Below are 16,911 nucleotides of genomic sequence, written 5' to 3' on the forward strand. Positions count from 1 at the left end.
ACTCCAATCAGTGCAGTAAAATTTCATTTCATTCAATCGAAACTGAATGAACGCAGTCAATCAGTCGTCTGCAGTAGCATTCACATTCATTTAACGCATCAGTTGTTGTTAATCTGAAGCTGGGTTCATGGCACTTCACTCACCGCTGCTTTCAAATGAGTCGCAATTCATATTCAACCTCCTTCGTTTGATCCTCTCAAATGAATAGATCAGCTTTCAATTTCCCCAGTGAGCACCAGTCAAATGAGATCCGGGTAAACCTAAGACAAAAAGAGACAACTGGCTTCGTATTTTTGGTTATCATGCCTTTCTTGTGCCAGATGACAGATGAGTGTATGCAGCTAGCGAGGTTGGCAGTGCAGCCAATTTCTTTGTCATATTTAGATATGTTGCTATAATACACATAATAATGACCGTTTTATTGACACACATTTCGCATTTATCTGGTACTAATCAATCCAACATTTTTATCACATACTACATGTTTCTAGCAAATTTGGCCAGCATAACAGCTTATTCATCAGAATCAAATTTGCAACAAAAATATTATAGAGATGAACGTACTACCAAATAACATTTTTCATTGCAACCAGTTTCAATAAGCTGTTATTAGTAGATTCATTATTTTCGTCTGAACTCTGCGAATTTAAGAAAATTTGAAAAAGAAATATGATAGCCGCAGTATGCTATCATAATTGTACGAAGCTGTCAAATTCATTGCTAAAATCAAATATGTAATTCAGCTATTTATTTGCACCTCTACCAATAGTTCCCTGTGTACAATTCCGATGACATGGTGAAGAGGTAAAACATTTCCACACTGGTTATATAGGAACACATTACGAGCACAGTCTATAGTCTACGAGAATCTTTTTTTTTCAGAAAGAATTCGAAAAGGTTCTGCTCGATATGAATGCTATAAATAGGTCATATCGAAGGTGGGTTTATTGATTTGAGGTAACCAAAAGGCGCCATATTGGATTGATTGATTGCAAAATGTCCTCAATCATCAGTTTCCGTCATCTAGTGACCATCATTGCAAAAGCGATATAGATATATATTGATCATGGTTTTTACTGTGGTGGTTACCCGAAACCGCCATCTTTGTTTTCAAAATGGCCTAAATTCATAAATTACGGTATTTTATGATTATTTTAAATGATACCCATATTGATAGTTGTTTTCACAGTTTCTTGGTCACTATAGGCCGCAATCTTGGATTTCAAAATGGCCTAACCTCCTTTCAAATGGTATCCATGTTGCCCTCATCTCTGATTTAAAAATGACTTTAACCATCGAGCTTGAGCTTGAGCTTGACCTTGTACGACCACCCGTAGCTGCTACTCCGTTATCGATCTAGACTAGCTGAAGTTGCACAGGGAATCAGTAGTAGTGCTTGGGATTAGGGAAACATCTTTCAATGTGCAACTCCTGGTAATCCTAAAGTGTTTATTGAACAAAACCGGCGCCGGCCTGGCCCGAACGTAGATCGCAGAAGGAACGTTAGTCCGATACTTGCTTTTGCTAGGCAACGGCTTTACTTCCCTTCCGAAGGAAGATTTTACACCTCAGAAAAATCTCAGCGACCTCGGCTGGGATTGCACCCAGACTAACTGGGATGGGTGGCTGTCACGCTTACCACTCAACCAACTACGCCTTCATTTAAAATGACTAACCATCGATTTCCGTTATCTATCATCTTGGACCTTTAACGAGTTCGCCCGTTTACACCTAAGACAAGATAAAGCAACTAGTAATACGATTTCTGTATATTTCTGTATTTTGGTAGTACGTCCATCTCTATTTCAAAGTTTGTGGCAAATTTGATTCTGATGAATAGGCTGTTATGCTGACCAAATTTGCTAGAAACATGTAGTATATGATAAAAATCTTGGATTGATTAGTTCCAGATATATTTTGGCGAAATGTGAGTTAATAAAACAGTCATTATTATGTGTATTATAGCAACATATCTAAATATGACAAAGAAATTGGCTGCACTGCCAACCTCGCTAGTTGCATACAGTCATCTGTCAACAATTATTCACCAGGGCACAAGAAAGGAAAGAAAACTCTCCAAGAAGAAGAGAAAGAAAGGTTCGGAACATTTGTCATTTTTGAGTGAATTTGTTTTATGTTTGTTAAGAAGAAAAGCCCACTACGTCATTTGTTTTATTCTTTTCTTTTTCATATCCTCCTGATTTATCAGCTTCATCGAAAAAAAATACAACCTTACTCATACAGAGAAAAAATGCTCGTACCTGTATCCGTCTTGAGTTGCCTCGTCTTATCATAGCCTTTACCCTATATTATGTATTATCTTGGTCGGAGTTATTTTTATGTCAGTGAGTGTTCCTTCATATTCATTTGTGAGTGGTTCATTGGAATGGTTCACTTCCATTAGCTGAGACCGTGCTAATGTGAGGTTGGTGTTCAATAGAAACTAAACAGGCAAAAACGTCAAATGACTAGAACCTGTTATTCAATTGACAGTGAACTTTGAGTGACTCAAACGAAGACGGCAGCCGAACTCAACTGATATAGTGGTGGTATGTTTACAGTGAAAGGCTCGAAGTTTCACTTGAAACGATTATTTTCGTTTGAAATTGATATTTTACCGCACTGACTCCAATATTACTAGATGGATTTTAATCATTTATACACCAACCGATTCAGAAACATCTAACTTAAATATTGGTAATAATTTAATATCTCCCCAATAAAAGTAGACTTTTGGAAATTGGTTAAAATTAAAAAGTTCACGAAAAACGGGAAAATTACCATTCGTGAGGCAGATTTCTCAGACACAAAAGTCAATCAAACACGAAAAGTCATAAATAGAAGCGACGCATGTCCGTTTAAATCAGTTGTTGCTCTTATTCCATACGAGCAACATCGTCTCCGGGCGATGCAATAAGCGCTATCGATTTTCGGCAAAGTTGGCATTTACACACACTCGCACCTAAGTGACTAAACCATATACGGTTAGTTTATAAATAGAGGAGACGCACAGAGGAATAACTAGAACAAATTCTTGGCAATAATCAAAAAAAAATTCGATTTTTTATTTAGTTATATTTTTTTAGATACCTAAAAGCATACTGCATATTGTGGCAAAATAAAGAGTTTGCCGAAAATTGCTAAAGATTTTTTTGCATGGATGCAAAATGGTGATATTTTAAGGGCTTTTTAATATTTTTTTTATTATATATTCAGCAAAATCGCTTTCTAATGATGATGACTGTATTAAATAAGACAATATTATAACAAACGTAATTGAACACAACTATTTGTGTAATCTCAGCTTAAAAAGAATCGAAAATAGTAGTGTTTATGTGTATTGGACCAGCTTTAGAAACACCCTTTTTAAACTTTTTATTCCAAATTTGAATGATAAAAAAGTTACATTATACGGCAAGATCCGGCAAAGTTGCTGAAACAACATTACAAAACAAGATTCCGGCTATCCGAAAAACATTCAATCTCTTCCGATCTTTTCCGATCCACAAATTCCAAGCGATTTGAAAATATTAATATTTCCACTAGTTTGAGGTACACCAAAATGCTGTAGGGCCAAATACCATGTTTGGCAAAATGTATATCTATGAAGATGTGCACAGGTATCCTTTTTTCTCTTTTTTCCACTGACCAACTATTCATGCATCGGGAAAAACAAATGTATTTACAAAGATGACCTCGAAAATACTAGTATTCGGGAGGATCTAGAAAAATGACCTCTGCACTGGTAGGTGGATAGATGCCAAATTGTCCCAAAAACTAATTATTTTCTATGTTTAGTTCATATTAAGGCATAATAACAGCAATAGCCGCAATAAATAGTCTTGGCCAGGATTCGACCCCAGTTACTCCTCTGTGTGACGCGTACACGTTTGAAAGTTTTTGTTCTTATGTCGAACGGGTAAGATCATGGCTGCAGCGTCTGGACGCGCTATGCATTTTCGGCAGCGGTGACCGTGTGCGGATTTTTCGGGTACCAGCACGGTGTCACAGAATGATTTGCAAAGTGGATGGGTGGGGTGGTTTGGATTTAATTCCGGCCCCCTGGCAACCATATACCAACATATGGAGCTTGACAGCGAACTAAATATATGGGGCTTTATAGCTATAAAGCCCCAAACAAACAAATATGTTCGCTATGCTATGCACAATGTTTAAGCATTCCACACGACGTTTTGCATTTTGCGGGATGATTAGATACCATATCATTCAGATAATTGACTTTTAGTAACAAAATAAAGCTTTTAATGATTAGATAAAAAATTATTGTTTCGATTTTCATAACAGTGATGCTGGCTGTACAGAGACGCCATCCTTGACAGGAGGCTGTTTAATTCAATACGGCAGGATGCGACTTATGTCGTGCTGCTTGAGAGTGTTGCGTTGAAAAAAATATTTATTTTTATGCATGCGTGTGCGTTATAACTTGTTAATCCATGTTTACAGCGCTTTGTAGCTGCGTAGGGTAAAGAGCCTATTGGCTTTCATATGTTTCATATTTCGGTTATATGTTTTTTATCAGTAAGGCATCTGACAACGTGCTTCTGTAGTTATTGCACTGTTCAGCAGCGTAGTAATTTATATAGGAGAGTACACTCTGGTTTTTGCACGCGGTTTTTTGTGCGGTATTTTTTACGCAAATTTTGAAATCTAATTCTAATTCTAATCGTGTTTTAAAGTATACACCAAATAGGACGGTTGGGTATACCATAACAAATCTGTTTTAAATTATGAAACAAACCGCTGTACTGAAGATATAATTATGTCAGTCCTATTACCACATAAAACACCTATATAACATAAAACGCTGCAGAATTGGTTTAATAATACAATATTTACACTACAGAGTTATAACACGTTATAATAATTTTAGCAACAAGAAAAATGTCACCAAGATAGCATAAAAACCCGTTTTAACTGGTAGTGCGAACGTTGTATAACAATGTAATTTATCAAATAATTTCAGTTGTTCAACCACTAATCGATCAAGAAATACTTAACCTTAAGATTTTTTATTTAAGTTCATTAGTACATTATTGAAAATTTAAATGGAAAATGAAATTTCATATTTCATGGAGAATCTGTATATTTCCGTTGGCGGACGTGGGCTTCCTCATCACAGTTCTCAATATGGAACTTTTCTTTTGAATATGTTTTCTGGACAGACCAGCCTATTTTTACTTGATGGATCAGCCAAATAATGCCAATCACCTAGTGAGATACGTGATTAATTGTAATAATAGATTACCGTTAAATGACCTTCAATAAATTATGTTTTAATGGGGAGGGTATATAGCAAAGTATAACATATGAAAACAGGCGAGTGAACAAGAACGTGAGTCGATATGTGTGATAGATAAAATTCATTTGCACGCTCTTGAAAAAAGCTACATTTTTAATGTCACCGTGGTCGTGTCCTGTACACAACCCTTAATTTTTTTAAACCCAAGCAACACGGTATGTTGATAAGCTGTTTTTACAACACCAATGTCAAACATTAATTTGTGAAAATATTACTGCAGCAAGCGTTATTCAACTGTTATGCAATTAAAAAAGCGCAAGAGGTGGAGCTTATATGCAACATGTTCATTTGTTCCGAATGATGTACCAAGAATCATAATAACAACAAAGATTATTGCAATAATGCTAGCGATTGCTTTGAAAACAACTTTGTCGAAATGAAATGAAACTTAATGTTATTCATGAAATTGTTACGCAAACAAAGCATAAATATTATGTTCACATTCAAATATGACAATATCATTGATGTGGGTGAAAATGTATAACCAATAAAATTGAATCGAGTAATTTTTAAAAATACTTTGATAGTTTTAAACGGCCCTAAAACAATGTTGATATAATCTCAATAAATTTTATACTTATTTTGTGAATTATTTATCGTATGCAAAGAACTTTGTTCAAATATGCTTTTTTCGAGAGTAATCAAAAATTTGAAGCATATTAATGATGAAAATTTTGGGTTCCGATCAAAAAATCTATACATATTAACTGTTCGTCAGCAACTTTTATCGAGAAAGAATTCATTCTATCAATAAATATGGCGGTTGTTTTTATTTCTACTGTGTTACAAACTGAAGTTGAGTAAAAGTTTTATAAGTGTAACCGCAATCAAATTTGCTGACAAGTTGAATAATAATGTCATCTCCAGTTTTCGCGATGATGCTTGCAACAAAGTTGTTTTAGCTGTGCAGTAGAGTCACAAACACGTTGAAAAAAACATCAATAATATGTGTCAAAGTTGATTGTTTCAGAAAACATTAGCACTACAAATGAATAACTAAGATGTAACGTGCAGCAGCTGTGTTTCACACATGCAACAGTCATGTTTTTGCAATTCTGTTGTCATTGTAATGCAACATATAACTTTTGTTGTTTTTCTAGAACATGTTGCAAGTGCTGCTTGGGTATCTAATGCTCGTGTCTATTACTATGGTCGCTAGCAGCTGGACATTTCATAAAACAGTGCATGGTATAAACATGATTCCACGAATAATTCTCCAAATTTTGTGAAAGAGTTCACGGGAAAATTTCATGTATCATGTTGCAAGAAATTGTAAATGATTAGCGATATCTTCTAAATATCACCAGCATTATATTTCAGGATTTCGTGAACTATTTCACGAGCACGGATATAGGATCGTACCTAATATATTAAGAGATCATGAATTAGTTCACGAGAATTAAATTGATTCATGAATACAATTTTGAATTTCGCGAAATAGTTCACGAGAACATATCCAGAATATTTTGATTTTGTGAGCTATGGCTCCTATATCTATGAAAATCATCATAGGTCAACCTTTGGTTTTATGAATAATGTTCATAAAGTTGTGAACTAGTTCGCGTGATGAAAATCGCATTAGAAATGACTTGGCAGAAACCGTGACTGAAGTTCACAAAACAAAAACAAACAGTTCCAATAAAATAAGCCTTATGCGGGCGTTACTGAAGGGAAATTGAACATAACACATAATTTTTGTTCATGGTCCTGTTTTCATAACGTAAAAACGTGATTGTTCCAGGATTCATGGTACTTTATTCACGATTCTGGGAACAATTTTTTTTCGTGTAGTTTGGATTAATGAGAAAGGCACAATGGCACCGCTAGGTGGATTAAAACAAGTTTTTACATTTCTTATAAAAGAAATGTATAGAATTCGCTCAAACTTTCAAGATTTTTTCCGAGGCCCGGAGGGCCGAGTCTTATATACCGATCGACTCAGCTCGACGATTTGGGACAATGTCTGTGTGTGTGTGTCTGTGTGTGTGTATGTAACGGACAAATTCTCATTCGTGTTTCTCAGCAATGGCTGAACCGATCTTATCCAAACCAATTTTAAATGAAAGAACTAAAAAACAGTATGAACGCTATTATTTGTTTTCGATTCTGATGTTTAGTTTTTAAGATATGAATGTTTGAATGCGCAAAAATGGCGTTTTTTGCAGTTTTTTTAAATTATCTGCCGGAATTGACAATATAGATTACCGGTTTATATGTTTTTAGACAGTTTCAACGAATACCTTTCGAACAAGCTATAGATTGTTGAAATCGGACTATTATCAAAAGAGATATTTAACATTAAATGCGGACGAAAGATTTTTATCATTTCCCATTGCCAGAAATATGACCAAAAACATGTAATCTATTATTAACGCCAAGACGGCTTATTTTAGGTCAACAGTATCTTCGGAGAATTTAATGGAGGAAATATGCTCTTTCTTTTGGTATTGTGCTTTTGCTGATTAATCCCCCTATGAGTGAGATATTTTCACAAATTTTCTTGGAAGTGATTATAACGAAATGATGCCTTCAGCAAATTTGTAGCTCTTACTTTTGCGAATAACTTTACTGAAGACTTCAAATATCTATTTTGAATACTTTAAAAGTTATGGCTTGTTGTTTGTGGATTACTCTTCGTCGCCTATTTATTGTTCAATATAGTAATAATCCATTGAAATAAGCCAAACATTATTTCGATAAATCGAATTTTGTATTTCATTTTTCTATCTACAACCGCTAGAAATAATCACCGAACACTTCCAAGTTGTCTGGAAGGAACTTGATAACTTATCAGTGCAAAAATGTTCATTTGTGCGAACCTTCTGACTGCAATTTTTCTAACTTATGACCATCGGATCGATCTGAAACCTTTCGGAAAATGAAAAGCGAAATAAATAACTCCAAGCAACGGCGTAGCCAAGAGAAGGTTTTGGGGTTTAACACCATACAGCCCCCCCCCCCACCACACCAAAAAAAATATTGGATTGGAGTTGAAAATTTATTGATGCAAACTGATTTAATTCAATATTACAATAACATTATCTGATCCGTAGATTGATAACCTGTTGTTGTAAACATCATGAGGACTTTTGATAAATTGTCGGAATGGGGTCCTGATATGTAACTGATCTATTGGTCTTGATTTCACAGTTGTCTAATAGCATCAATATCAAATTCATGCCTGAAAACATTCCAATAGAAAATTCCAGAGTTCTGTAATCAATCATAATCCTCAGATTTATTTTCAAATTTTCAACTTTTTTCCTACACAATATTACGAAAGCTTATTAGACATTTTTTCCTAATAAGTTTGTGAAAATTATAAACTATTTGAAATTTTTTAATAGTTTTATTTTTTATTTAACCGTGATTTTATAATAAATAGTGACCATCGCTTCACAACGTAGTCTATTTTTCATGGCTTGCGGTGAGCACGATCTCTCGAATTGCTGAACTGAAAATTATGGAATAGAAATTAATTTTTAGTATTCTTTACAGACCCGCTGGTGCCCTAAGACGATTTCGCTAGATTTTTAGAGCACTGTGCACTAGACTGCCCAGAAAAATGATGAATTTTTGAAAACTCAATCGGCCCACCCCTGAGTCGATTTCTAGTCCCACCAGAAGTACTTGTACAAAATTTGAAGCAAATCGGACAAGTCTAACTACCGAACCAACGTGCCTGAAGTTTATATTGGATTTTTCAACAATTTACATGGAGAAAACTCACTAGCTCGTATTTTCGCCGCTAGGTGGCGCTGTATACATCGTATTATCACTGTAAGTGAAAATAAGAAAGATATTTTAATTATCTACAACTTTGTCGAAGACTGCTAGTAAATCCGGCTATGTTAAAAGAAGTTATTAAACTTTTAACGAAGTGATGTCTGAGTCAGTTTTGCATGGGGCCTAACAGTGCATGGTTGTGTATCAGTACTCGATTCACACGAACTAAACATTTTTGTGAAATAATCGTTAGGTTTAGCTCAATGGTATGTTCAGAAGAATTATAGTAAATAATAACAAAGTCGGATTTACTTGCAGTCTTCGACTAAGTTGTAGACAATTCAATTATCCTTCTTATTTTCACTTACAGTGATAATACGATGCATACAGTGCCACCTAGCGGCGAAAATGCGTGCTGGTGGGTTTTCTCCATGTAAATTGTTGAAAATTCCCATACAAACTTCAGGCCCGTTGGTCCGGTAGTTAGACTTGTCCGATTTGCTTCAAATTTGGTGCAAGTACTCCTGGTGGGACTAGGAATCGACGCAGAGGTGGGCCGATAGGGGTCATTTTTTCCTGTCACCCTACTGTGCACCCAGTGCATTAACGCAAGTGACGGAAGGTTATCGAAAAGTTTCGTGAAAATGAAAGTTCCAGTAATGATGATGATTTTCCCAAACGGTTCGTTTTCGAGAGGTTTTTATTTGTTCTTTGGCATTAGGATTAGCGATAATAATTCAAATCAAGAATACTACTGGGAAGTCACCTTTAGAAAAAGTCGATGTCGAAGTAAAATTTGAAACTATGCACGCATGTACTTCAGAGATAGCGTGATATCAGGAGCTGCGATTTCATTTCAACGCTTTTTTTGTGAAAAGGGCGATACTTACAAATGTAAACATAGGGCTTTTTTCTTACATGCGAATGAGGGCTTTGAAACGCAACAAATTAACCTAAAAATTTTGATTCTACGATATTGCTTTCTTAAACTACAGCAAAAAGTATAACAGGCGAAACTGTATTTTTGTTTGTTTATTTAAAGTTTCGCCCTCCACGCTCCATGCAAACAAACAGGGCGATACTTTTTTTGCTAGCAGTTTAGAGGCGAAACTGTTATTTTCGTATTTTTTAGGATTATCAAACTGATACCAGCTGTAAATAATAGCAATGATCGCTATTGAAAAAACCCGGACGAAATCGGTGGTGTAAAACGGTAGTTATTGTAAAAAACCGTAAGGGCGATACTTCAATGCTGATAGATGGGACCGAAAAAGTAAACAATCGCCAAAGGGCCGATACTATCATTTTGTCAATTTCAATAGCAAAAACAAATTTTAATTTAATAATTTCAAATACTTTATGAGGTTTTGGGTTTCGATCACTGAATCATGCAATCTAGGATGTCAAAAAACACAATAGTTCTTAAATAGGAAATAAAACCAAGTCTGGAAATATTCACTGTAGATTTTCTTTGAATGGCATCACTGCTAGTATCGCCCTTTTTAAGAAAAAGCGTTGATTTCTTAGTTCTCAGTCGCGTTGGAAATTTGAGTAAAATATAAACTTCAAATCGATTCAAAAAAAAAATCGTTTTTTTGTTTCAGTACAATATATAACCCCTTTAGGAAAATTCAGTTTTCCCACCACAATATAGATATTTTATTAACAAAGCATTAACAATAATTTGTTGGTATGTCTATTTTATGGGCCATTTTTTCGCTTTCCCATTGATTTGGTTTGAGATTTCTAGCACTGATGTTGTCCTATGCTGATTTGAGCGATTCTCTGAGTCCTGCCACTATCCCATGTAGTATGTGTTATCAAAAACATCGCGAAGCATCAAGTTCTAAATGCTCTCAAACGATATAATATCCGAAGAGTGATAAGAGTTATAAGAAATGTCTCATCACACTGTTAGGTGGATTAAACACGTTTTTTTTTATTATTACCTACTTTGTATAGTAAGTTCGGCTTGAATGGGTTATTAATCTGTGCTAAAAGATCTGGAAACACTTCACATCATCGCTCGAATTTAAACATTGCTATAAGAAAGTTATGTGCGGAGGAGTATTTGCTACCACGAAAAATTATGAAGACTCGACTTAAATGTCACGTTTTGCGAAAACCATTACCATGTTCTTTCCAAAACAAGCAAATATTTTCGAAAGAAAGAATAAACCTTGCTATCGATATAAACGTCAAAATCGAATTGAGAAGATTTGATTGAGATTTACTGTAAATTTTCTTTGCGTTGTCAGAAGAAATTTCGAAAGCAGTACAAAGAATACTTATCTATTGCGTATAAGTTATATGCAACGGAAAGTTTTGAACCCACTAAATTTTTACAACTGATTGAAAAATTGTTAAAATTTACTATCACTAATTCAAATGAAAAGGTACATTCCGGTTATGCATTTATTAACATTAGATTTAAATCACCAACTGATCACGCCACACCCATTATGTACCAAACATTTCTCTCCAATCTTTTCCTGTGTGCGAATTTTTGATGACCTTATTAAATGACCTTTTCCTCAGGACTGCACTTGGTGGAAATCAGTATAGGTAAGATAAAACAAACGTCGATTGAGCATGTGACCAGAACACCAGACGGAAACCTAGTTGACTTAGTTTCATACGCTGATTTGGTAGATGTAAGGAGAAAAGAAGCACAGCGAGTTAGGTGGATCAACCCAATTGAAAAAACTTTGACGTGTCTTTGTGCCCTGGCGGATGATGATGGATACCGATGATGGGCAGACATGAATCGAAATTAGAGATGAAATTGCAAAAGATATGAAATCAAAACAAATGTGTTAGCTTTATTTTCTGTTACTGTTGAATTCGACAATTTGAAGAGATATTTGAAGATTGACGAAACAAGAGTTGAATATATTAGTCCTTGTTAGAAGTTGATTCGACTGAGTATTAGATGAGAATTGCGCCATAAAACAAAACTACGACGTGCTTTGATTTGTTTCGTGCAGTGAAGATGGATCAAAGAACTTTTGATACGTGCTTTGCTTGACACCATCAAGTGATTACGAACGAAAGATTCTACTGTGATGAATAGGGTATGACGTCAAAACGGTGAACAATAACCTGCATCTGGGGTTTCCAGATGTACTAACCCCAAAACAAGAAACTGGCTCTCCGCATTATCTTGATTTGACGAATACATAGGTTAATTTTGATATCGCTAATTGCTATCAAAATTCTTGCTTTGAATTATGTCATCTGTGAAGTCAACAATATCAGTGCACTCAGACCTGGTATGGTTAATGTAATGTCGATCAAAGTAGATTTCCGTCTCAAGGGAAGTTGTCCACCAAAACCGAGAATAGAGTGAATTTATAATTTATGAAAACATCGACAGCCGAACATCCCACATCCATTTACCATTGGTTTAAACTATTATTAGTATCTTCTACTTGAATATTATGAATCAGTGACGAGATCTTGTAAAAAATCTGTTTACCTAAACGTTGCGGCAAAAATTGAAAAATAATACAGAATAACCCCCAAGAAGGTATCACGGGACAGGTTTGAATTCAGAGCCACTCCTCACACGAACTTGAAGAGCCATATATCATATTTTCGTCTCAATAATGGATTTAAGCAACGATGTGTCAGTCTCTTTTGTTACCATATCTGCTTGCTGGAGGTGCTAACCTCGTCTCCACCTAGAGGTCCTAGGACTCGTTCAGTGGAGTCACTGAACTGTTAACATGAATGGCAGAATAAAAAAAGAAAAAATATATATGTAGCTTCAAATACAGTTGAATTGTGTGGGTGTTTGCATGGTGTACCGATTTCAGTATCCGTTCTATAATTCCGAAGAATGAAAACATAAAAAATAACATAGAAGTTAGAAACTCCAACTGCCCATAGTGAAAAAAAACGCGCACAGAAAAGTTCGAGCACAGTCCACGCAGTAACACGCCAAAACGGTCGGGCACATTTCCTTGGTTGCTTCCGAGCATTCCAAAAAGCGTGCTATAAAAAAGGAACATATGGTCACATACATACTTTTTGTAGATCAGTCGTTTGACTTTCTGCTTCCACACGAACAACATGAAGATCAGGAAACCCTGGATGCAGTTGCACACGTCCGAGATGTAGAAAATCCACGCCACATTATCCACGGCCCAAGATATCACCTCTAGCGACCAGGTCACCCCCATCACGATGAACAGCCGCAAGTAGAGCCCGAATCTGGAAAGGATTACACAATTGCATTACTCAAATTGAACTACAAACGCTGTCGAGTGCGTGTCAGGCAAATAAAGCCTCCCACTCCTCCTCATCACACGTACAATTATAAGCGGTTACTATTTACGCTAGATGATAAGTCGAAAGCCAATAGCGATAAAATCGGAGCAATCGCTATTGACAGACATGGTCGCATTTATGTTTTATTTCCTCTAGCCTAATTACGGCAGGCAGCACAATAATGCCATCTGCCGTTACATCTTTTTTGAGTTGCTGGTGTAAATATGTGACTTTCATGTCTTTGGAAATTAGTATCGAAGTTAATCTCAAATATTTTTTTGCTAATTTTAATGATTATGCGAGCTACTCGAGAGGCCCCAAACAAATACAATAGTTAATTGATTTCTATTCATTAACTCTAATAGTAATTACATATTCCCCTGCTAGCTAGGTTCATCCCCTCACTAGTAGCTAATTCTAGCCATTCTGCAACCTGATCAGATTAATTCATTACATTACCACGACTACCACACCCAAAACAAACTCTACCTACTCACCTATCACGATCGTTGTCCAGCTTGGAATGTCGCTTGGAGTCTCCACGCCTTACCATCGAGGTTTCCCGCTGAATCTTTATTATTCGCACCGCGGTAATAACGAAAAATATTACATTCGCAAACACCAGCAGCAACATCGGCAAGTACAGGTAGAAGAATTCAACATATTTATCCTCTAAAGAAGGGAAAAGGGATATCACTAAGCCCTATCCATATGGCACCGCAAGGTGCGAACAGGCAGATTTGAATAATTACCTTGCAGCAGGCAACGCTTCACACCCACCTGGGGTCGGTAACTGGCGGGTATCAATTCTGTATGATCCATCACTAAGGCCAGCGCCACAATCAGTACCGGGCAGCCCCAGGCGTATAGGGAATAGAGAGCGAACTTTTTTCGCTCGGTGCTTTTGGGACCACGAACGCCACTGAATGAAAAAAAATGTATTATTAGTCTCAAATTGATGCCGAATGCAAAGGCAATTCAGAACAAAGATATTAAACAAATAATTACACAATGTATATAACGCTTTAATAAATATTAATTTTGACACAATTTATATTGTAAAGTGTACTCCACGAACTAGGGATTGAGAATTTTGTTAGTTACTTTATCAAGTTTCATAATAATTAAATTAACATGTTTTTTGCAACATCGCACATGTTTCTCATCTTTGCGTTTGAACTCTTTACATATAATACACAATATTCGATTTGAATTAAAAATAATTCCACCCACCCAAATGACACCCACCTAAACGTCCAGTAGATATCGAATGACATCACGTTGAGCCAGAAGAAGCTAACCATGAAGGAAAAGTACACCATGTACCCGGTCACCTTGCAGGGGGTAGTGTCCCCCTCGAATATCCGCATCTGGACCAGCGACAGCACGGTGTAGCCAACGGCCAGCCCAAAAACGTAGCACATCAGTGACTTTCCGTGCATATTCCGCAGCTCCGGGATGCACGCATACACGAAGAACGTGACCATCAGAAACGGCACCGACAGAAGCATGCCTGCGAAATGATAAGGAAAATGGTATTGCGATTAATAGCATTGAATTGGATAAAATCATATACTAATGATTAAGGTGGTAGCCCCGCTCAACGTACCCTAGTCGTACGGATTTCATTCCGCCGCTCGTGGTAACTTCAAGTCGTATTGTTATATTTTTGGCGCGCCCAAATGGCGCCACATATCAAGCTGAGCGTGGCTGGATTCGGCTAATTGTCTTATCAGCAATCGGCCAAAATAGATATCGCTCGGTCTGTTTCCCAAATGTATTACCTAATGGAAGCGCAAACAAATTTTCGGCAATTCACCAAATCCTACTCTGGAAGTTGTTTGATGCTTGCCTACTATTCAGTTTTCGATTAGGATCATACGATGCACAGTGTTTCAAACGAAGCAAGAGTGAAATGAAAATTGTTTTGACCTTCGTAAAATCGATTTTCGAGATATGGAGTCTTCTGCAAAGTTAGTTTATAAAATATTTTATATTTTATTGAAGTATTTGTTTAGTTATTCATTTTGATAAAAATGATCCTTTGATGCAGAGCCTATAGGCCTATCTCTTGATTATAATGATTTTGATTTATATAGTACATCCCTTAAGGGGGGTTAAAGGTTTCAGCGTGTAAAAAACACTTTTTTGCGATTTTTTTAGAACTTTGCGTGAAGCAAACTTATCAACACTTCTGTAAATTGTAGTATATCATTTCAAAAACATGCTGTAATTTTTCTTTGCAAAAATATCGACAAACGACTCGGTAACGAAGCTTTTTGTAGAACGTCTGTGGAAAAAACATGATTTGCGGTGTTCACTGTCATTCAAAAACTACTTAACCGATTTCTTTCAAACATTGCATACACATTCTATGTTAAAAATACCTAACCCCTATGTTCAGTTTTTGGGATAATTTTTTATTTAAGGAGGTGTTTACTCATAAAAACGCGGATTTTTTCATGAAAAACAGTAATTTTTATTTAAAATAAGTAAAAATGAAAATTTATCCCAAAAACTCAACGTAGGTATTTTTAACATAGAATGAATATGCAAAGTTTGAAAGAAATCGGTTAAGTAGTTTTTGAATGACAGTGAACACCGCAAATCATGTTTTTTCACAGACATTCCACAAAAAGTCACCAAATCGCTTGTCTATATTTTTGCATAGATAAATTACAGCATGTTATTGAAATGATGTATTATAATGCACAAAAGTTTTTATCAATTCGCTTCACGCAAAGTTCTGAAGAAATCGCAAAATAAGGGTGTTTTTTCACGCTGAAACCCTTACCCTCCTCAAAATGACTATTTTTAAATAGCATTTTTTGTGATATTTCGTTAAAAATTTTACATTTTCCCGGCATGAGCATATAGACAATTCTCGCACGTTCTCGCGACATGAAATCAACCACTGCCTTGCTCTCTACCAGCTACCGTTCACATTCCCTTGTCAAAGTTTGTAGTCAGTCCGTTGCTCACAACTTTCACTGCTCTGCGATCAATGTCGAATATGTCGTTGTTGTGCAATGCAAAGAAGCATAAGATATCTCGTGTTGGTAGTTCTATTCCTTTGAGTATAAAATCGTCATGTTGCACCTTCGTGCGTTACGTTGAACAATATATTGGAGAGCGCGTCATCGTACTTCAATCCATCCAAAGTGACAAATAAGACAGATATCTCTTCGGTTATTATGATGCTGATTTTGACCCATCCACTATCATATACTTCAGTTTAATTAGATGATCCATACCTTTATTGTGCCTTTATACCTTTATTGTGCTTAGTTTAGATAATAAAAAGGTGCATAAGCGTCCATTTTGGTTTGCAACTTTCTTTCTCATGCTTAGTTGAACATTTGAGATGCTATTGACAGTACAGTGTGTTAATCTTGGCTGGGAAAGATGCAGAGTGTACGAGTATATAAACGTCCTTCGCTGTTATCGTTGTTGCGAATACGGCCATATCGCAGCAACATGCACGAAACCGTTACGTTGTCCTAAATGCGCGGAAGAACATAATGGAAACACACCTCGGAATCCACAAAATGTGTGAACTGCTGTAACGCGAATATCGACAGGAACAATCAGCC

At 36.1% G+C, this 16,911-nt stretch overlaps 1 protein-coding gene across 5 annotated transcripts in view; it reads right to left on the reverse strand.

Annotated features, from left to right (window-relative positions):
• LOC131694128 (G-protein coupled receptor Mth2-like) overlaps window positions 1–16,911 on the reverse strand; it is a 175,535-nt gene that overhangs the window by 22,205 nt on the left and 136,419 nt on the right. For 3 of the 5 annotated variants that reach the window (XM_058982566.1, XM_058982568.1, XM_058982567.1), the window contains exons 4-7: window positions 14,567–14,831; window positions 14,071–14,240; window positions 13,816–13,990; window positions 13,072–13,261 (exon numbers count right to left, since the gene is read on the reverse strand). In XM_058982566.1, coding sequence (XP_058838549.1) covers window positions 13,072–13,261; window positions 13,816–13,990; window positions 14,071–14,240; window positions 14,567–14,831 — 800 coding nt within the window. Of the gene's footprint in view, window positions 1–12,524; window positions 12,767–13,071; window positions 13,262–13,815; window positions 13,991–14,070; window positions 14,241–14,566; window positions 14,832–16,911 lie in introns of all 5 variants that reach the window. The other 2 variants (XR_009306412.1, XM_058982569.1) reach the window with 2 other exon arrangements.

This window comes from Topomyia yanbarensis, chromosome 3 (assembly GCF_030247195.1).
Source record: "Topomyia yanbarensis strain Yona2022 chromosome 3, ASM3024719v1, whole genome shotgun sequence".
Classification (NCBI taxonomy): domain Eukaryota; kingdom Metazoa; phylum Arthropoda; class Insecta; order Diptera; family Culicidae; genus Topomyia; species Topomyia yanbarensis.